Source organism: Punctularia strigosozonata (assembly GCF_000264995.1).
Source record: "Punctularia strigosozonata HHB-11173 SS5 unplaced genomic scaffold PUNSTscaffold_2, whole genome shotgun sequence".
NCBI classification, from domain to species: domain Eukaryota; kingdom Fungi; phylum Basidiomycota; class Agaricomycetes; order Corticiales; family Punctulariaceae; genus Punctularia; species Punctularia strigosozonata.
The window spans coordinates 1,633,750-1,653,503 of NW_006767434.1; the positions used below are offsets into that span (position 1 = coordinate 1,633,750).

The 19,754-nt window shown below is 56.1% G+C and overlaps 9 protein-coding genes across 9 annotated transcripts; 5 read left to right on the plus strand and 4 right to left on the minus strand.

Annotated features, from left to right (window-relative positions):
* Positions 1-1,847: 1,847 nt before the first annotated feature.
* On the plus strand, positions 1,848-4,706 carry PUNSTDRAFT_130880 (uncharacterized protein; the record flags this gene model as incomplete). Its single annotated transcript, XM_007380127.1, has 9 exons — positions 1,848-2,092; positions 2,158-2,269; positions 2,341-2,699; positions 2,759-3,161; positions 3,215-3,817; positions 3,869-4,072; positions 4,140-4,379; positions 4,442-4,648; positions 4,698-4,706. 9 exons carry the CDS (start codon positions 1,848-1,850, stop codon positions 4,704-4,706), a joined length of 2,382 nt encoding a protein of 793 aa, XP_007380189.1.
* Positions 4,707-5,029: 323 nt separating this feature from the next.
* On the minus strand, positions 5,030-5,817 carry PUNSTDRAFT_60755 (uncharacterized protein; the record flags this gene model as incomplete). Its single annotated transcript, XM_007380128.1, has 4 exons — positions 5,030-5,243; positions 5,297-5,399; positions 5,465-5,639; positions 5,704-5,817. Coding segments are annotated over 4 exons (606 nt in total), but the record flags the coding sequence as incomplete, so codon positions are not given.
* Positions 5,818-6,920: 1,103 nt separating this feature from the next.
* PUNSTDRAFT_59955 (uncharacterized protein) lies at positions 6,921-8,152 on the plus strand (the record flags this gene model as incomplete). Its single annotated transcript, XM_007380129.1, has 5 exons — positions 6,921-7,009; positions 7,066-7,365; positions 7,421-7,642; positions 7,705-7,827; positions 7,888-8,152. The coding sequence occupies 5 exons, from the start codon at positions 6,921-6,923 to the stop codon at positions 8,150-8,152; spliced, it is 999 nt and encodes a 332-aa protein (XP_007380191.1).
* Positions 8,153-8,443: 291 nt separating this feature from the next.
* Positions 8,444-8,918, minus strand: PUNSTDRAFT_60564 (DUF427-domain-containing protein; the record flags this gene model as incomplete). Its single annotated transcript, XM_007380130.1, has 4 exons — positions 8,444-8,543; positions 8,604-8,656; positions 8,713-8,737; positions 8,794-8,918. 4 exons carry the CDS (start codon positions 8,916-8,918, stop codon positions 8,444-8,446), a joined length of 303 nt encoding a protein of 100 aa, XP_007380192.1.
* A 284-nt stretch (positions 8,919-9,202) lies between these two features.
* On the minus strand, positions 9,203-9,673 carry PUNSTDRAFT_111054 (uncharacterized protein; the record flags this gene model as incomplete). Its single annotated transcript, XM_007380131.1, has 1 exon — positions 9,203-9,673. The coding sequence occupies one exon, from the start codon at positions 9,671-9,673 to the stop codon at positions 9,203-9,205; it is 471 nt and encodes a 156-aa protein (XP_007380193.1).
* Positions 9,674-9,762: 89 nt separating this feature from the next.
* On the plus strand, positions 9,763-10,052 carry PUNSTDRAFT_18994 (uncharacterized protein; the record flags this gene model as incomplete). The annotated part of the gene is made up of 2 exons (XM_007380132.2): positions 9,763-9,838; positions 9,895-10,052. Coding segments are annotated over 2 exons (234 nt in total), but the record flags the coding sequence as incomplete, so codon positions are not given.
* A 1,673-nt stretch (positions 10,053-11,725) lies between these two features.
* On the plus strand, positions 11,726-16,156 carry PUNSTDRAFT_130885 (uncharacterized protein; the record flags this gene model as incomplete). The annotated part of the gene is made up of 5 exons (XM_007380133.1): positions 11,726-12,562; positions 12,616-14,223; positions 14,281-14,949; positions 15,010-15,541; positions 15,594-16,156. 5 exons carry the CDS (start codon positions 11,726-11,728, stop codon positions 16,154-16,156), a joined length of 4,209 nt encoding a protein of 1,402 aa, XP_007380195.1.
* A 135-nt stretch (positions 16,157-16,291) lies between these two features.
* Positions 16,292-17,416, minus strand: PUNSTDRAFT_130886 (MRP-L47-domain-containing protein; the record flags this gene model as incomplete). Its single annotated transcript, XM_007380134.1, has 3 exons — positions 16,292-16,810; positions 16,872-17,038; positions 17,101-17,416. The coding sequence occupies 3 exons, from the start codon at positions 17,414-17,416 to the stop codon at positions 16,292-16,294; spliced, it is 1,002 nt and encodes a 333-aa protein (XP_007380196.1).
* Positions 17,417-17,514: 98 nt separating this feature from the next.
* Positions 17,515-18,826, plus strand: PUNSTDRAFT_130887 (ATPase V0 complex subunit D; the record flags this gene model as incomplete). The annotated part of the gene is made up of 5 exons (XM_007380135.1): positions 17,515-17,535; positions 17,594-17,693; positions 17,749-17,920; positions 17,984-18,162; positions 18,222-18,826. The coding sequence occupies 5 exons, from the start codon at positions 17,515-17,517 to the stop codon at positions 18,824-18,826; spliced, it is 1,077 nt and encodes a 358-aa protein (XP_007380197.1).
* Between the last annotated feature and the right edge of the window lie 928 nt (positions 18,827-19,754).

The following is a 19,754-nucleotide window of genomic DNA, read 5'->3' on the forward strand; positions in this document are numbered from 1 at the left end:
CAATTTGGGTAGGTACCACCGCCACCGGCAATCTCCGGCGGCTCCCTACGCTGGCACACAGCCACGGCCCACGGTCCCTTTCCTTTCCTCTCCGTGGACCTTGATGGCGAATACGGAAACGAACCTGAAAGTCAAGCAAATACATCGCTTCGTCTGAATCTGCTTCGCCTTGCTGCTCTACTCTGCTTCAAATCCAATATCTCACCAAATGAGGGACCCTCGCCATGTCATCGGACACCGAGTGGGGTCCGTTCTGTCGGGATATAGGCGCGACTATGGCTCTCAGTAGCTGAGAGAAATGCAACATGGCGCACATTTGAGGTTTCTGTGATGTAGCTCTGACAGTGTTATCCGATCGGAACTCGGTATGCATAATCCCGTGGCCGCCTCGTGCTTGCCTAGGACTCGAGCGGAGGTCTTCAGTCGTTTAATGGAATAGAGCCCTCAAACGCGAGAATAGACCGGACGAAATGGTGCATTAGATACAAAGATGCGGGCACGATAAGGAAGCAGACCGTAGACGGGAGAGGTACACATCGGTCACCTACATCCGGCGCTCACGTTTCTCTAACTTGCATTGTGCAGATTAAACTTTGTTGCATATCGACGACCAGGGTGCAGCGAAACATCCGAACGCTGAGCAGCACGATACGGTCCGCTGTGAGAATGCTTGGTCCTCTGACCTCGTTCCGGCGTAAACTAGAAAAACCGCTGGCAGAGATGACCCGCATGCCATCGTGGAAGTGGTCGCCAAAATTAAAGGACGCGGTTCGAGCCAACGTCTTCATTCTGGAATGTTCCTTCCCAGAAGTCAGTGCATAGTACGTTCTGGGCATACCATATCGCCGTTTTGACGCTGAAGGAGAGACTCGTTCCCACTCCAACCTCGTGCTACTCGTGCTGCCGTCATCTATCCACTGGTAGGCACACCCGACTATCTAGCGCCCCGGCTCGAGTCTGCGTTTGAACCCTGTTGACCAGTATCGAATAGAGCACGGTTTCATTGCCTTCCAATTAACTAAAGCCGGTACAAGCCCGTTCGTTAGCCACGAAAGATCCCACCCCTCGGGCTGTGACACTCGTCGGACCGTGTGGATGCGCCGGTACCGAGTGCTTGGGGAACCACGCCATTAGCGCTTAAAACACGTTGTCGGGCTTCGGACACTGGAACGTTCCCCGCCTACAATCCGACTTCATCGACGAGTTCGTCGCCACATCGAAGCGATAAGACCACATCGCTGGCTTAGCGCCCAAATCAGATGGCATTCGAACCTTGATTGGTGCGTTGAACCAATCTCACCATACGCGCCTCATCGGTAAGACGCTATCACCGGTGGCCCGACCTCCAAGAAGATGTGCCAGGTACCCTCTCAAATTAGCATCAGCGTCTTCGTATGCTGTCCTTTCAGTGGGACAAGTCCTGAAGACGCAAAGAGGTTGACTTAATCACCGTTCCTCGTTTCAAATGGCGGCTTCGGTCCGGCTAGCACGCTACCATGATGTATTCATGGCCAGTGGAATGGAATCGTCGATATACGATGGACCAGTCAAGGAGCACATGTTCACATGAGAAAGGGACATATTCCTCTTCGCCTACGGCTTTCTCGACGTTCATTTCGCAAGCTCGTGTCCACAATACGACTCGTTCCGAGGGAGAACTCCATGCTTCCTGCACCTTATCAATATCCCGGGTACGCAGGGACGATAAGCACTTTGCCTATAAGATACCCAAGCGACCCCCTCCTTCCAGGGCAGTCTCCACGTACCTTCTCTCCAAGTGAGTCATTTGAACGGCTTGCTTGTATATGGTTAGACCCACGTTTAGTCTAGCACAATCATCGAGAATCATGGCTCTCACCTCCGAAGAGAACAACGCATTGTCTCGCCTTGATCAGCAAAAACGCGCTACGGTCAAGTCTGCGAGTTTCGACATTCAATCATCCGTCTTCTTCAAGAACAATTGGGACACCCTGCTCATCGCCGCACCCAACTGTCTTGAACTGCTTGGCACATGCATGATTGCTGCTTCAACGAAGTTGACGCAAACTACCACACTCACCCCGCCCCAAAACGGGTTCAAGTATCTTAAAGGGTACGTGCGCTTTGATAACGATGACGATATGATAATTCTCACTCATACATCGCGCTCAGTCATAGATATCTCAGCTCTAACCTTGTCGAGGTCGGCAACCAGGGCAGCCTTGCCTTCGGCGTCGCTCGCGATGGCATGGTAAGGATCCATGAGTCGGCTGCTGGTATACCGGTTACGGTACGTACAAATTCGTGATTATCATGATGACTGTTGACCGGACGATGACGTTGCCGTTGGGTCGATGTTAGATTCGTGACCTTGTGCAAACGTTGAACCAGCCACGTCCTCCAGTCGGCCTCGTTGAGGTGCACTTGCGTCGCCTTGGTCAATGTGCGGACGACTGTCACAACCAGGCCAAAGCCATGAATGACGCCTTCCTTCACTGGCTGAACTATGTTGCCGAGCTCCATGAAGCTTGTCAAGAACAGTCCGCGATAGCGACCGAAGACCTAGCTGATAACGACCTCAAGGCGCAAGTGGCTGCCGAGAGCGAGAAGCACAAAGTCGATTATGAAGAGCGGGCGAAGGCAGCTTTCGACATGCTGAAGCAACAAATGGAAGGCACGAAAGCACAGTATGACAAGGCCGTCAAGGACTATCCGTCGGGGTACGCTGGCTGCGCATATTCCGTGCCTACTGTAACCTGATGAGATTTAATCACTTCAGAGTAGGCCTTATGGGTCTACAGATGATGGAAGCAGTGTCCAGTTTCGGCGAAACCATCGGTCACTCCATCAACCTAGCCGTCAACACTGCTGTAGCCTACGTAACCCCGCATTCCAAGGCGATGAAGCTCGTCAAGGCGTTATTTCACAAGAACGAACCACAGAAAGTCGAAAACGGATCACCTCCTGTTGAAGCAACTGCACGGTCCTCCCACGTCAAAAACATGAGGGGAAAGATGAATGCAGTGAATGCATTTCTTGCGCCAATCCACATGAAGCAGCTTCAGTTCGACCTCAATGATCCCGCACTGGCCATCGTCCCAGCTGTCCGCACGCACATTCTCGCACTGAAGGATATAATTGATGGACCGGATGGCACAGTTGATTGGGATTGCATCGTCAAGGTGCGGCGGCCGCCCATGCACGATTATCGCGCTCAGTGACACTTCTCTCGCAGGGCACCAATAACTCCGAAAAACAAGGTGCTCATGCGAAAACGCACGAATTTCTTCTGAGCGATCAGAAATTCCCGCCCTCCGAGAACGGCCTCGTCAGTGAAGCAATATCCCACATCCTGCAAGATGCGTCGGCGCTCTCGGATGAGCTCAAGGCGCAGGGTGAAGGGTCCACCGACCTGAAATGGAAGAAGCCGAGCGAAGATGATCCCAAAGTGAGAGTAGATTTCTACTGGTATAGCGCATCGTCTCATTCTCTCCCCGAGGTCGTGGCTTGGAAGGAACGTATCGGTAAATGCGTCACAGCGGTGGAACAACTCTACTCTGCTTCGAAGAGTAACCCTGGAATCCCTCCGAGTGGTATGCCCAGCTTCTTGCTCTCGACCCAGAGCATCCGGGAACGGCTGGCTTCGGTGGAGCATAAGTCTGGAATTGCGACGCGGGTTATTCAGTCTGCCACGGCCAAGCTGGAGATGACGCAGAAGGCCTACATGTCGACCCTCGAGACATATAGAAAGGCGAACGACAGCGTGTCTCAGGCCCAAGAAAATCTCATACGGATCCGCGCAGAGATGGAAAAATTGAAGGCGAGCGGCATCACACTCGTGAGTGCTAGCAGTGTGGGCGATCGGAACATATTGACGCAACAGATATAGACTGACGTCAGGCGGGTCCTGCTTGACTGCATACGCTTCCTGATCGACGTGAAGGAGAAGATCAGGATCCTCGTTCAGTTCTTCAGTACCTTGTCTGCGTTGGTCGACGCAGCTTGCGACCACCAAGTCAAACCCTTCAAAGAAAGCGTCAAGAGCTACATGAACGATGCAAACGGTCGTGATGCGCTCAACCAGGAATTCCAGGTGTTCCGTGACGCAAGTCTTATCCCGTCCAGTTCACCTCAATCATCGCTTGACTAAGACCGAGTAGATCATTTTCCGGTTTGTCGTAACAATCTCCGCCTACTTTGGGCTCTTCCGTGACGTGGCATCGATGTATCTGGAGGTGGACACGAGATACATTATGCCCGGCGTGAAGCTCGTCGACCAGCTCGGCATCTTGGACAGCGGTGATGATGTTGGTGCGGAGGCCCGGCTGGAAAGGAAGAAGGAAGAACTCAGCAGACATGCGCGGGAGGCAGAGTCGGGCATACACGCCATCGTCAAAAAGGTACGGCACGGTTTCACAAGTCCACCATGCATACACGGATGAATGATCGCTTCGTAATCCAGAAACAAGATGAGATCAAGTCCACGCTTGAGGATCGGATCAATGACATCGCCAACGAAATCGCTATGTTCCCTGTTCACATGCAGCCGGACAGTGCGACCCAGCGGGCTATCGAGGACGGTGCAAGCTGTGTGCAAAAGGTCACAGAAGCCCAAGCCACCGCTGGTTTGGGAACGCAAAGCGTGGCCACTCCATCAACCGACGATTTGGTGGGTCTCTTCCGATGCTCATTGCTAATCACTCATTATCCCTGTATAGATGGGGTAGTTGTCTTCATCAATCCTGCTGCCGGCAAATATTCGCTTACCTCTTTTGATGGTCTGCTTGGCGTTGCTATGTTTTCCGGCGTATAGCGCGGTTGCTTTCATGTACGATACTGAGCCTGAAGTGTTGGGTGTGCTATAATCGAGCGAAACAAGAATGCAGCGGACTCGGAAATACAATGTCTCGATCAAATGAACCCGACCTCATTGAAAAAGCGAAAGACCTCAATAAATACGCTTAAGGGGTACTGGGCGAATGGCACAACATCAGCAAACTGCGCCAGCCACCAATGAGTTGGCAAACCACGGTGGTCACCTATGTCTCTCTCAATCGACGATCTCGTCCGCATCATCCTCGCTATCTGATTCGTGTCTCGCGGCCCTCTCGGCGAACCGTTTGGCTCGCTTGGCCAAGGCCGGGTCCGGTTCCAAATCCCCTACGGTGATTCGCACTGTACAACCGGCAGCAGGACATGCTTTTGGTCCACGTGCGAGGTATTCCCGGATAGCATCGGCGGAGTACGAGTGGTGGCATAATTTTCTATAAGGCGAATTGTGTTAGAAACCAGGTAAGAAGCGGGAGGAAAAACTGACGATGTTAGCGGGTCCTTCATGATTGTGAGGGTCAGTGGGCACTTGTAGTCCTGTGTGACACCGCCCATCTGAAGATCCTCGTCGTCGCTGTCGTCGCCTTCCTCTGCATCAGGGAATAAAAAGTCAACGTGCGGATCTTCCGGAATGCCCGGGCATGGGTGCACGTACCGGCGGGGAGGAAGTCGTTGATGGGGGGCATGGCCTCCTCGTGGTCGACCTCCCACACAGCCTCTTTGTACTTGACGTATTCTTCATGTTTACCGTACTTCTGTCGTGTAGTCGAATTGCGATACGTGTTGAGCACCCCCTTAATGCTTTTCTCATACACCTCGACAAGTTCGGTCTAGACAATTCAGGATCGGCATCTGGTTCCAATTTATGAGCAATTTACAACGTGGAAGACGCACGATCTCTTCCCCTCTGGCCACCCTTTGGTGCAACTCGGAGAGAGCTTTCTCGTTCGCCTTCATCTCGGTGTCGATATCTATGACTTCGCGCATCGTATTGTCTAGCTCAGCTAATAGCTGAGTTTTCGCGTTAGGGCACCATGCTTGCCGGGATGTCAGCGGTATCACGCACCTTAACAGCCTCCTCCGCGGCCGCAGCTTTCGACTCCTGAGCGTCGATCGCCGTCTCCCTGACTAGCGCGAACGCGGTGCCCTGGAATTTCTTCCGCACCTGCGTCCAGTCTGTGCTCATACCGTGTAGCTTCTGCGCCTCCTTGCGATCCAAGGGCTGGTTCCCGAAGTTTTCAATGTCGATCACAGTCTGTTTCGTGTCTTCCTTTGCAATCTTGCGCAGCTCCTCTGGGGGCCTGACCGAGCGCTGACTGTTGGACCCAGAGGGTTCTTCGACGTCGTCAGCCTCCTGTTGTGTAGATACATCTTCGATCTCGTCCGTGACGGTCGCTTCACGCGCGCGGCGGCCAGAGCGACGCGGTGCCATGGTGGAAGAGAAAGGTATGATCTCGAAGTTCGCACGCCACAGACGCGTCCCAGTGCTGTCGACATGTCTAGCAATGTCTCACATATTTATACCGTTCTCTGGGAACCCTTCCACGGATACTCAGCCAGCGACTACATCTTATTCCTCCTGGTGGGCAATGTCTATGTGTGAATTGGCTATTGAAGGTGCTTCACCAGCTTCACTATCTACGGGCTTCAGTGATTCACGTGAGCCAGCACCGAACGTGGGAAGGGCGCGTTGCAATCCTTTGCCCGGTGCCAACCCGAGTTCGACTGCGATCTCGTCCAACGCCGACAGCAAGTCCCTCTTCGAACCGTGGCCGTCTGGTTCCCCTCGCTAGTGGTGGCTGGCGGGGATGTCCTACTTGTCTTCTCGGACTGTCATCTTCCTTGCTTTGATAGTGTTCACAGCTCTCAACGTTCACCTTCTTTCGCCGGCCGCACGATCATACTTCTCTGAAGACCTGAGCGATGCCTCTGCACAACATGCCCAGCCTTCCGGCAGCTTTGAGATTGGGATCACAAATACTACGTCAGATAATGTGACGAACAACGGTTCGCCTGCCTCCGATAATAAGCACAATACCATCGCCTTCGCGTTCGTGATGTTCGGACCACATTCAGCGAGGGAGGGATTGTTGGCTCTGAAGACGGCGCTTATGCACGTCTCTCGGCCGACAGTTTTTCACATCATTTGCTCGCAGGATGCCATACCTACCATCGAGGAAAAGCTAGCTTTGTTCAGTCGGTGCGTTTGTCTAGACCCTGGTCCTTCCCCCTTGCGCTGACTGCTGCGGTGCCCAGGCCCGCCTACCCTGTTCGCGCCACTTTCTACCCCCTTACACAAGACGACATCAGCCGACGGGCTGCCCGCGCGGGTGTCGGCACGTCGCACGAGGCAGGAATGGGGGGGCTGGTCAAGACGTTTATCCACGAAGTGCTGCATGACGTGGAAAGGATCATCTTTGTCGATACCGATATGCTGTTCTTAGTGGATCCTGCCTTGCTCTGGCGCGAGTTCGATGCCATGGACGAGAACCAGATGGTAGCGTTCCCGACCCTCGGACCTAAGAGTCATTCAGGATGGATATGTACATGCGTCATGTACGGCCTTAATATCCTTTCCCGCGTCGCCGATCCTGACCCATCGTACTTCCAGGATTCTCAACCTCAAAGCTATGCGTGAACGTATGTTCATGCCCTCCAACCTCCTACCAACAACCCCTTCGCTTGGTTCGCCCGACGTATGGAAGGACACCGGAACCGATCCGTATAACCCGGATTACGGAGACCAGGGCTTGTACTGGGCGATATGGCAGGGCTATCCGCAACACTTTAAACATCTCAGCATCTCGTGGGATACCACCCACTGTCGCTATTCGTGAGTAGGACGTACCCGAGCGCTTATAACCCTGACTGACTCACCACCTTTCGTTCCCGCAGATACGGCATGTCCCTCGCGGACGGCGACGAGAACATGTCGGAAGAAGAACAGGTGGCCCGTCAGTGGGACACCCAGCAAGCTCCCGAGCGCTTCAAGCAGCTCTTCCCGGCGATACTGCACTTGTACGTGACGCGTCCAATCGCTTCTCTGGTTCTCCCTGAAACGATATCCGATTTTGATAGCAACTGCCAAAACATGGACGTCGTATGGGACGACGACATCAACCAGCGCCGGACGCGCTGGGGTCCGTTCGTCACGATCGCGATTCAATACAAATGGATATGGCTAAACCGGGGTGACGGGAGCGCGACCGTGCAGGTCAACACCGTCGAGCACCCCGTCTTCTGGGACGAGCTCGTCGCGTCCGCGTCGACGGGAGACGTCGACGAAAGCACGAAGCAGCCTGTGCACGGGCACGGGCACGGCTGGGGCGGTCATCGCTCCTGAGCATAATGCTCTCTCTCAGTGTCCGAGGATCAGGATCTCACATAGACGTGATACCCCGCCTCAAGTAGGCGAAGGAAGGCCGCCCGACTTCTGGCCGGACCAACCGCGGCATAGATTTTTGGTATATATACCAAATATGTACTCTACTCGTTGCTAATCGCCTGTAAGCAGTGCTACAACTATCATACATCCTGCGCAACGTTTCATGTCCATCTTTGGGCGTTGGACCTAGATGCAGCAGCAACGGTGAATCACCCCGATATTTGCACCTTGTTCTACAAGTTTTTTGAATCAGTCATACGATCCGAGAGGGATGATGTCCACAGAGACCTTGTAGAACGCTACGTAGTCCTTGATATTGTTGGCCTTCTCCTTGGTCTCGGGGTAGTACCTATTCATAGCGCGTTCAACAGTTGTCCACTGTCCATCCCGAGATCCGGGCCGTGCGTACCATGCAATGTCTTTCACCTCTTTCCCGTTGACCGACGCATTGTAGTAGGACGCCTCCCTATGTTTCCTTCATGAACGACGGACGAATGCGACTAACATGAAGACAAGACATACCCTTTCCAAGGGCAGGTGGTGCTACATCATTGCGGATCATCAGCATCGCGCGCGACCGACGGAAACTCGCTGCTCACTGCGTGTTGGACGGGTTGAAGTACTCGGTTTTGATAGCGTCGCGCGGGAAATAGTGGTTTCCTTCTACCACCACCGTCGCGTCCGACTCTGCAAGAAGCGTGCCGTCGAGTTCGACTTTCACCATTGCGACGATCGTGGTTCGAAGATATCAGGGGTCAGCGGAGGCTGGGAGATGATACTATGACGTATAAACTCCCTCGAGCTCTATATATATATGGTTCCAAGGTAGCGTGGAATACCTTTATGCTCGGTGAATAATGGTCACCAGACGCGACACTTACAGTAAGTAGCATCAGTTGGGTTGCCGCGTTGCACATGTAGCTGATCAAGCAGCTGCGTAAGATCGTCGTTCTTTCTCCATGGAGATTCTGATTGGATAAGGACGATGAACTCATGCATGGACGCATGCTACAGTACTTGCTCGAACGACACACTCAATCTCCCAACTGGCCAGGCATCGCGATCTACGGCAACACGAGTGGCAAAGACTCCCGGTATCGAGCGCGTGCGGTATTTCTGGAGACATACGCTGGCCATAAGATTGAATTCAGTCGCGCGCCGGTGGCGTGCCGCGGACAGTCTATATCTGTTTTCGAGGTTCGATGTCGCAACTGTATGCCGTGCATGGACAGGCAGGCTGTAGCATGGCTGTTTCACGTCCACGAAGCCATCGAGCGTGCAGCTCCGAAAGCTGGGATGGTTCTCGACTGTCCTCATTCGGGAGCCTTGCGGCTCGCTATGGGCGCTTTCATTCCCATTTCCATCGCTTTGTGGGCTCGCACGCAAAGATACGGACAGCATAGGCACCGCAGCGGGACGCAACTCAAACGAGTCAACCGCATGTTCGATAGCTTTTTGGCGCCGGGGTTCGGATTCCATCATAAAACGGGCGTCGCTCGCTACCTCTTCTTTCACTCCCCCCTCCACTCACCACCCCGCCTATTCACAATATCAACATGCGTCTTTTGTCGATTGCATCCTTTCTCACCGCTAGCGCTGCCCTCGTGAGCGCCGGACCCATCTCCTATGGCATATGCCAGACAGGTACGGTGCCCATTTCGCTTAGACGGTCGAAAACAGTCGCTGATTACGCGATGCAGGGTGCAACATCGTAGCGGTGGCATGTTACGCCGCCGCCGGCTTCACCTTCGGAACCGTCGCCGCCCCTCTGGCGCCTCCCGCTATTCTCGGGTGCAACGCCGCTCTCGGCACCTGCTCGGCCGGGTGCGCTGCGTTCCTCGTAGCCCCCATTCCGTGAAGCAACCCGTCGCGTGAGGTAAGAAAGCGCGGGCTCTCCGCATCTTCAAGGGCAGCGCTTGATCCTCATGCGTCGCGTGTGCATAGTTCTTCAACGAATCGTGAACTCGTCGTCTCCGCTCTTGGTCGTTTGCAGTCTCCGGATGTGCGATTGCAGTCCACCAACTGCGGAGACAATCCAGGTTTCGGGTGCTGCGTTCCATGCCATGCATTGTAAATCAGTCGTGACGGGTTGTACATATCGTGTATCACTTTGACGGACCGGACCCTCCTTGTACGCTTTTGTTGGCAATCGATTTGTCAATCGAGCAAGCGCTGGTGCATGTTGGTTCCGTTGTCGTTGCAAGTTCCCTAGCAAATCGTATGTCGAAGATGAGTAGACACGTCGATGAGTCTTCCGTCGCCGTAAGGTGAAAAAGACGGAACGTGAATTGGACTTGAATGGCGTACATGCAGTCCAACTCAGCGAGGGACCGGTCATGATCATCAAAGAACTGCGGTTTCCAGATGAACGAGCATTCATGAGCTGATCATAACCTACGTGTACCTGAATAACACTCAAGGTATGATCTGGACACCGTCAGCGAGCGTTTGAACCTGGGAGCTTCATTCCAAACATGGACCATCATGAAGTACGAATATTTACGAAGACGGCACTGTTGCGCAAGGCATCATCGATCCTTCAAGTAGTCCAACACTTTACGCAAGTTCGGATTCTGACTGCTCTCCACCGTGTTGCTCGCAAGACGTTCTAAGCGCTATAAGTCAGCACGACGGCAAGAAAGACCGGCAATGAGATAACGCGCACCACTGTCTGAACCGTGAGGGGTCACGGTGAAGTACGAAGGCGACCAGCCGTGAAGCGTGAGCCTTAATCCTTCGCGTCCTTGGCTTTCGTTCCAGCCAAGTGCGACCGCGAGCTCTTTCGGAACGTAGAGAGTCTGTCCGTCTAACGCTACTTTGTGCTCGGACGGCGGAGGGAAAATCTGGGCACTGGATGTCGACTGCGCACGTCGTCGTGCTGTTGTCACAAGCACACGAGCACTAGATCGAAGCGAGCTGTTCTGCAGAGGGAACAAGACCCGGAGCACCATCGGACTTCAAGTTGTACAACGCCACGGGAGCGGCTGAAGCCCGTACACACCTGGCGGGTACTGGCAGTGCTTCATGTGACTTTTCAATGCCAGCAATATCTATGTCAATCCATCACCACACTTGAGAAACTCCCTGCCGCTGTTTGCAAACCAGCGCAGCAAGCCACTGGCATTGAATTGCTGAACTGTGCACGATATAACCCTTGCTGACAATCGCTCGCGGTCTATGCCCCGCGGACTTCTTGCACCTCATGGCCTGGTCGTCTTGTGCCATGAACTCGCAGTACATGCGTAGGCACTGCTCCCCGAAGGCCTCTAACGTTCTAGGCCGATGTTGGGTATCATCTGCGGGTAATACACGGTGACTTTGTACGAGTAGGAGCGCATATGACGGAAGCACCGGTGCGAGTCGATTTGGACACATTTGGAAAGAGGATTCTGACAGGCGTTATGGTTGACAGAGGATGTCCAAGGTGTTGGTTCGCCCGATTTGTGCTCTTGTTGCCAGCATTGCTTCCAGAACGACTACTTCGTATTCTGCGACGGTTCTTTCGCCGCCTTGCTGCATCCTGTATGCTCCATGTCATCCTTTCGAAGCCCCAACATCAGCCGAAGCAAATCCCGTTCTCCTGCGCCACCCCCATCCCCGTTCTCGAACGCGTCGAATAAGCCCGCGTTTCATCCTCCGTCGTATTATGCCGCCGCCGCCTCAGTGCAGTATCCTCTTGCCAAAGGATTCTCCGACGCGGGCCTCCGCGCCTTAGACTCGCTCCTGCACTCTCCCGCGGCTAGCCCTCGGACTGAAATACGTTCACCTCAGGCTTACGAAGATCAACCATCCCGGTCGCCTCGTCCCTGGGCTAGGGCTGCAGATGACGCGTTATCGATTAATTCGCAGCAGAGTTTCGACACCGGAACGCCTAGCAGGGCCGATAAGCGCAAGAGCAAGGTGGATCTATTGGAGACGAACCTCCTACCCTCTCTCAACGACACGATTGGTCGCATGACCCAGTCAAGTATCCCTCGCGCCGCACCGCACGGTCACGGTTCTCCGCACATACCTCCGTCGCGGCAGGATTCCGGTACCCAGAGCGGACGTAACATGGGCCCATCTTTGCCGTCATACGATCCTACGCGCTACACCGACGCACAGCGGCTTACCACCCCGACAACTTCACACGATCCTAGATTCAGCCCCCAACGGCCTTCGCCGTCTATCCAAGCAGAGAGATCGCCATCGACCCCGAAGTCAGCTCTGCGGCTTCCCGAGCGTCCCACGCCATCCCGAGCCCCGGATGGGATCTCATCTCCTGTCACATCCCTGAAGCGGACAACTACCGTAGCCCTCAGCCCGCGGACTCGCTCCGTACGACCTCCCGAACAAGAGCGATCGCGCATACCCTCCGCAAAATCAAAGGTGAGGGCACGTCATTCCTCATGATGGCCGCCAGGGCTGACCTTGATGTCAAGGAAGGGAGCCAGCGACCTCGCAGTCGCTCGGTGGCAGGTGCAGAATCATCATCACGGATTAGACTAGGACGGTCAGCTGTCGCGTCACCTCTCACTCCACAACCGTCCTCGAGCGCTTTCGCGTCGCCGTCCGTAAAGACCACTGCCCATCAGTCCCAGATACGATTGCAGGACAACAGTGGCGATTATTCCTCCTCGGCAGAGTACGAAGCGGAGCTCGACAGAAACCAGCGTCGCAATCTATTTGTCACCAACGCGCAGATATACCCGTCTTCGTCGGAGAGCGAGGAGGATTCCACGAGGAGTAACCGTTATGCGGCGTCGAGGCTGCCTCGAATCACAGATCGCACGCCGACGAAGGTACAGAAAACGCCGACTGGCCTGGGTTTGAGGGTACCTCTTGGAAGGACTCAAGGTAGATCCAGGGGAGAAGAACAATACTGGACGGACGAGGACACTCAGGAGAGCGAGGGAGCAAGCATATACGACCATGATAGTCTGTGGTCCATGGATCAAGAGCACCCTACAGAGGTCAACACGCAGCACCACCCTACGGACGACCGTCACGTAGAGCAGGAAGACAGATATCATGGCCGTCCACCTGAACCTCAGGCACGCAGGTACAGGGATCATCACCTTGAGCCTCATAAAAACGATCGCGACTGTGAAAGCGAAGCAAGACGGAGGAGAAGGGAGACTCTGGTTGACCTGGTCGATTGCCTGCAGCTTGATCCGCCCTCTATATCGCCTGTCAACCAAGGGCGACACGGCGGCGACGCACATACAGAAACCAAAGATGCCGTGGGCCTCGCTGTCAGCGATTCTCTGGAATCCGCTAAGCGAGAAGTTCCCCCAACGGTGGATTACAATGCGGAGCAAGCCCAAGAGAGCTACCAATCGTCGTTCTCTCCCACTTCCGGCGAGAAGGACAATAGTGACTATCTGCAGCACTCGGCACGGGAGGATTTTCGTCGATACACGAGACTCCAAGAGGACAATACGAGGATCAGCGCGAGGCCAGCGTCTCACAGCCAGGCAAGCCGCCCGAATCACATGCGAATGGCATCGACACCGGTAATGCCTCCTCGCACAAAATCAGACAACCCTCCGACGCCAGCTGTACCGCTCACCCTGGGTGATGTTCAAAGCGACTACACACGTGCCTGCAGAACACAATCTAACGCCTCAGATGCACCACCGACCAGTTCTCGGAGATCATCTATTAGCGAATATTCAGTGGGCAGTGAGGAGCACTTCCCCTCGCCTCAGACGAATACAGCCGCCCAGCAAGAGAATAGAGACGAAGCAACCGATAGGTCACTGTTGCAAGCCTCGGAATCGCTCGTCGGCGAGGGTGGCGGCTATATCGAGGCTCAAGCGCAGAGCACTCGGTCTTCTGTGTACAGCGGTTATGAGACAGGAAGGCTGGACGACATCCAACAAGCCTTGAGTATGGGTGCCGAGGCCCTTCTTAAGCGGGTACAGGCACGGAACGAGGAGCACCCTGCTCCGTCGCGAGGGGGTAGGGGCACCTCACACCAGAGGTCCAAAACGGCATCCTCTTACCATGACGAATTTTCTGACGGTCGTGACCGACGTGAGGAATGGGTATGTGAGCAGTATAGGCCCGATGCATTTGGTGGTTGACGAGCGTCATACCTACAGAACACTCGAGGCCCTGCCATTCCTTTACGCAGAAAGGAACCGAGTCCACCAGCTGCCGGTGTTGGTGTATCCACAATGGTTGGGACACGCGAGATGGCCACGTCGCCTGCTCCTGCCGATCGTGCAGACGTTCGCCGACCCGCGTTCTCTGACGCGCAAGCTGTATCAAACAACAGGCACGAGGATATCGAAGCTAGACGGCAATCGCACATACGCCACGTCCGCGAAACCGAGCACGCATTCGTCAAGCGTCTACGTTTCATCATACGTACCTTTATACAGCCTCTTCGCCGGCAGGACGTCAACGAGTGGATCGAAGGTGTGCCCGACGAGCTCGGTCGTCTTTTCGATTGGCTAGACGACATCGCCAATGTGCATTTTAACCTCTGGGATCGACTCAGAGGGCTGCAGACCAGGCAAGGTACAGCCGTCGAGCGATTCGCGGAGCATTGGGTGCCGTTCATCCCGGAATTGGAAGTGTACCAAGCCTATATCGTGAAAGTTCAGCATGCAGTAGAGACCATCCGAACGCTCAGGCGCAGCTCCCAAAGCCATTTCGGCGAGTTCGTGCGCATGCAAGAGGACTCCGATGGTGGCGATAGATGGAGCTTGGAGGACGCTCTAATCCAACCGGCTGAAAGGCTGATGGAGTACCCGCAACTTTTCCGAGTAAGCCCATGTTGCTGCTTATATGGCGGGCGTCTCACTCACAAAACTGCTGCGGCTCAGCAACTCCTAGAGTTTACCCCGCGGGAGCATCCAGATCGCTTGTCGACACTTTCCGTCCTGCATGCCACCGAAATGATTATTCACGTCATGCTAGAGGTGATGCGCCGAGAGCGAGAGTACGAAGAGATCAAAGATGCGTCGCGTCGTATCCTCGATTTGCCGCCGGCGGTACAGCTCGCGCGCCGCGAACGTCGGTTGTTGGCTCGCGGAACGGCGAGGCTGCTGGCTGATGGGCCGAAGGCGTCGAGCTCCTTCGAATCATACGATTCGCATGCGCACTCAGCGTTCTCGTCTTCATACTCCGATCGCTGGAAAGCAGCGGAGAACATTCTTGCGACCCGGCGAATGGAGCCGAGATATGACTCCGCCGCGGATTCGTCGAAGGAAGCGGTCCATTTGTTGGTCTTCATGGATCTGCTGGTCATCGCGGTGCCTGCTGGAGATGCCTCTGATTCGGAGAAGTGGCATCTGCACCACGCGGTGGGCATCAGTCGAATATTGAGCGCGGAGCAGTCGCAGGAAGATCGTCGTTGTGAGTGGAACTTGAGGTAGCTTGGACTGATAGCTGATGGATTGCACCACAGTGATCGATTTGGATGTCCTGCTCGTTCAACCCGACGATTTCGCGACGGGATCTCTCGGCGACGGATCCTCGATTGTACAACTCCGCCTCGACGTCTCGACCGAGCCCTCGAGCAAACAGTGGCTGGACAGCCTCCAGTCTTCGGCGCGCTACACGGTCCGCTCGCTCTCTTTTCCCTCGCATTCGGGCAAGTACCTCGCACATGGGCCGAGCGTTGACGTCGAGGCGGACACGAAGTTGTCCGTCGTATCGCTGCTCGCCGCTGGGCTGCCAGTGCCAAAGAGTCCGTCGCTGCAGATGGACGAGATCTTGGCCGGGCGCGGGGGCGAGGCCCGCGACCTCGAGCGGGAGGAGAGGGGCTGGTGGGCGATGCGGTTTCAGCAGGTGCAGCGGGAAGTTCAGAGGCAGGATGGGCCGATTGTGCTGGACTTGGAGGGCGGGTTCGCGCGCACGACGACAGAGCGCGCGCAGGAGCGCGTACAGACAGCCAGGCCTACCGCGGCACCTCCGACAGCTGGGACGTGGAAGGGAAAGAAGGTCTCCGGGATACCTAGGAAACGGTGATGCAAGATATCTCCTATGTATGCCTCAATTCGACGACGTTGTGTGGTTGAACATCTAGCATTATTCATTATATATAGGTTATGCAGATCCCCTCTCTGAACCATGCACCTCGAGATGATCCACCGAGCGAGAGTCTTAGCTCGACTTGCCAGGCTTGTCCGCATCGCCGAATAATCCTGCGCTGGCCAGCCCAGCTGGCTGCCTCTGCACGCGCTCAAGCTCCTCCTGCTCCTTCGCGGCCTTGGCTTTTGCGGCCTCCCTAGCCTCCTTCTCCTCCCTCGCCTGCTTGCGTTTCGCGAGCAGTTCCAGCGCTTCTCTGTCTGCCTGAGACAGGGCCACTTCAGGCTCTGCGGCCTCCGCCGTCTCTTTCGCCTGGCCCTCTACGGCGACGCTGGCCTTTTCACCGGCAGATGCCTTAGTGCCGGCGGCCTTGCGCGCCTCCTCGGCCTGTTTCTGCTCCAATAAGGTGACGAGGTACTTTTGCCGGGATGCTCGCGCGCTTTCGCGCTGGCGACGGTGTAATTCTCGCGCAGAGGCCTGTCTAGCCTCCTCGGCGGGCTTTTTCTCCTCTGCCCTCTGCATCTTGTCGGCGGTAAGATAGGCGAGGCGCCGCTCGTTGAGAACATATTTTATGCGGGCCATGGATTTGCGGCACTGTGCAATCGAATCACCATAAGTATGATATAACAGTGAGAGCGAGCATCGATGCACGAACCAGAGCGGCCTTTGCGGAGACGTTGATGGAACTAGGGTCGATGCGGAGCCGTCTGCATTCCTCCTTCTGGGTTGCGAGAAGATTGCGCTCCCGGAGTAAGATGTACCACAGCGTATGGAGGTCTTGAAAGCTCTTTAGGCGGAGCTCCTTTGCGGTCCACGACCTGCCTACGGTCCACATTAGAAATCCGTCGCCGAAGGTACGTCGCAGCAAACGTCGGAAGCCTTACCAGTGATGGCCACGTCCACCGCGTTGCCCTCGATGGTGTCATACACAACCGCGCCCGTCGATGAATCATGTCGCTTGCGAAAGAACGCGTATAGCCCGTGGTCGGGGTTGACCTGAATCCCCAGGTGAGGGCGCAGCGCGCCTTCCTTCGCACCGACCGGCGCGGAGCCGTCGCTGTTCGGTGCGGCGCGGCGGCCGGGCACACTGGAAGTTTGGGTGGAGACGGAAGGGACGTGCGATGCAAATGTGCGCCCTCCGGTTGCTGTCCTGAGGAGCCCCTGTGGCCGTCGGGCAACGCGAGCTGCGGCAGGGAGCATGGCGGGAGGAGGAAGACTCGAGCAAGCCGTGCTCCGCTTCCGGGCGCAGCGCCACCGCTGGTCTGGCACTCACTTCGACGTCCTCTGCCAAATAATTCATGGAGGGCTTGTTCTTCAACGTGCGCCAACTGTTGACTTGACGAGAGGATATGCGCCAACTGAATGCTTGCTCGCCAGTCGTCCGCAGGTTTCCTCGAGGGAATTGTTCGCGGCTACAAGGCCGGCCTCCTCACGCAGCCGCAGTATGCCAACCTAACCCAATGCGAGACGCTCGATGGTGCGTGTAAACAATTACATGTATGTGTAGCTAGGTGCTGAGCACGCGTTCACAGACTTTCGCATGCAATTGTCCGCGACGGACTACGGCAACTTCCTCGCGAACGAGCCCTCACCCATCTCAACGTCGACCATCGCCGACAAGGCGACGCAAGTCCTCGTCGACCAGTTCAACTACTTGCGGAGCAATTCGGTGGAACCGCTGAGCAAATTCCTTGACTATATCACGTACGTTGCCGAGGAATACTATGTACTACTGTCGGACGCTGAACCTATCCATTCGGCCTTTAGGTACGGGTATATGATCGACAATGTCATACTGCTCATCACCGGCACCCTACACGAGCGGGACACGCATGAGCTTTTGGAGCGGTGTCACCCACTCGGCGTGTTCGATACCATGCCCGCCCTTTGCGTCGCGACGAACGTAGAAGAGCTTTACCACACCGTCCTCGTCGAAACCCCGCTCGGTCCGTGGTCCCTCTTATGCGCACAACAACTTACAACTCACGTTTTATTATCCCCATAGCTCCGTATTTCCGTGAATGCCTCTCCGCCGCCGACCTCGACGACCTCAACATCGAGATCATCCGCAACACGCTCTACAAGGCCTACCTCGAGGACTTTGACGCCTTCGCGTCCTCACTCGGAGGGCCGACCGCGGACGCGATGCACGCCATCCTCGCGTTCGAGGCCGACCGGCGCTCGATCAACATCACCGTCAACTCGTTCGGAACCGAGCTCAGCAAGGAGCAGCGCGCGCGCCTCTTCCCCACGATCGGCCGGCTCTTCCCCGCGGGCAACAACGCGCTCGCGAAGGCGGACGAGCTCGACCAGGTCCGCCAGGCGTGCGAGGGCGTGCAGGAGTACCGCGCGCTGTTCGACGCCACCGGCGGCCCGGGGCAGGCGAACGGGGACGCGGACGCGTCGGCGCTCGCGGCGCAGCTCGAGGACCGGTTCTTCGCGACCGAGGTCGAGCTCAACAAGAAGGCGTTCCTGCAGCAGTTCCAGCACGCCGTCTTCTACGCGTACGTCAAACTCAAGGAGCAGGAGATCCGGAGCATCACCTGGATCGCCGAGTGCATAGCCCAGAACGCGCGGGACAGGATACAAGATTTCATCCCCACCTTCTGAACGGTACTCGGTAACGACGGCGGCGCTAGGGACGGACTGGTGTACATTAGGGTATTGCATTATTAACCCGTGGCTATTGATACATTCCAAGACGATGCTGCGTTTTATGACCTTCCTTTCCTTTCTCTACCAAAAATGGACGTGTATCGAGGCGCTGACGCGAGGCAATTTGCGCCATTGAGGGTCAACTAACTCGGCATACCCTGCGCATGGCGCGGGTGCATGATGCGCGAGACGAAGGTTGATATCCGGCTCTTCGTCTTCCTGCTCGCGCGGGAGGCGACCGACCCCTTGGCGCTCCGCTTGGATGCAGCGTCGGAGTCCTTCGCCGGGGGCGCCATGTTCGTCGCGGTGGTGTCCAGCGCGCTCGGGCTGGGCGAGCGCTCGCGGTCGCCAGCGATCGCCTGCTTCGTGGCCGGCGGGGCGGTGACGACATGCGGTTGCGTGGCAGACGACGGCGCGGAGGGTTCGAGGCCGGGCGGGAGGACGCCGTTCGCCGATGTCGTAGGCTCGCCCGACGCGTCCTGCGAAGGTATACCTGGCGCCTCAGAGGGCGATACGTCATCGCCGACGACGGCCTCGCGGAAGTCGGCGGCGGCAGAGGCCTTGTAGACCTTCCCAGAGACTTCGGCGGGAGTTCCGGGCTTGCTGCTTTCGGGGTCTGCGTGCTCATCCTGGCCCTGGACGGGTGCGGCGAGGCCGAGGGCGGCGCGACGCGCGGCGGCTTCTGCGGGAGACTCGTCCTCGTCTGCCTGGGGTTTAGTCTCCGCGCCTTCTGGCCCCTCGGGCTGCGTGGACTCTTGTGACGACGCGGCAGCACCTTGCTGGGCCCGCGTTTCCTTGGGCGACGCGTCTGCTGGCACGTCCTCCTTATTGATCTCTACAAACTCCGGCTCGTCCTCCTTCCCGGGCGTGACGCCGCCTCCCG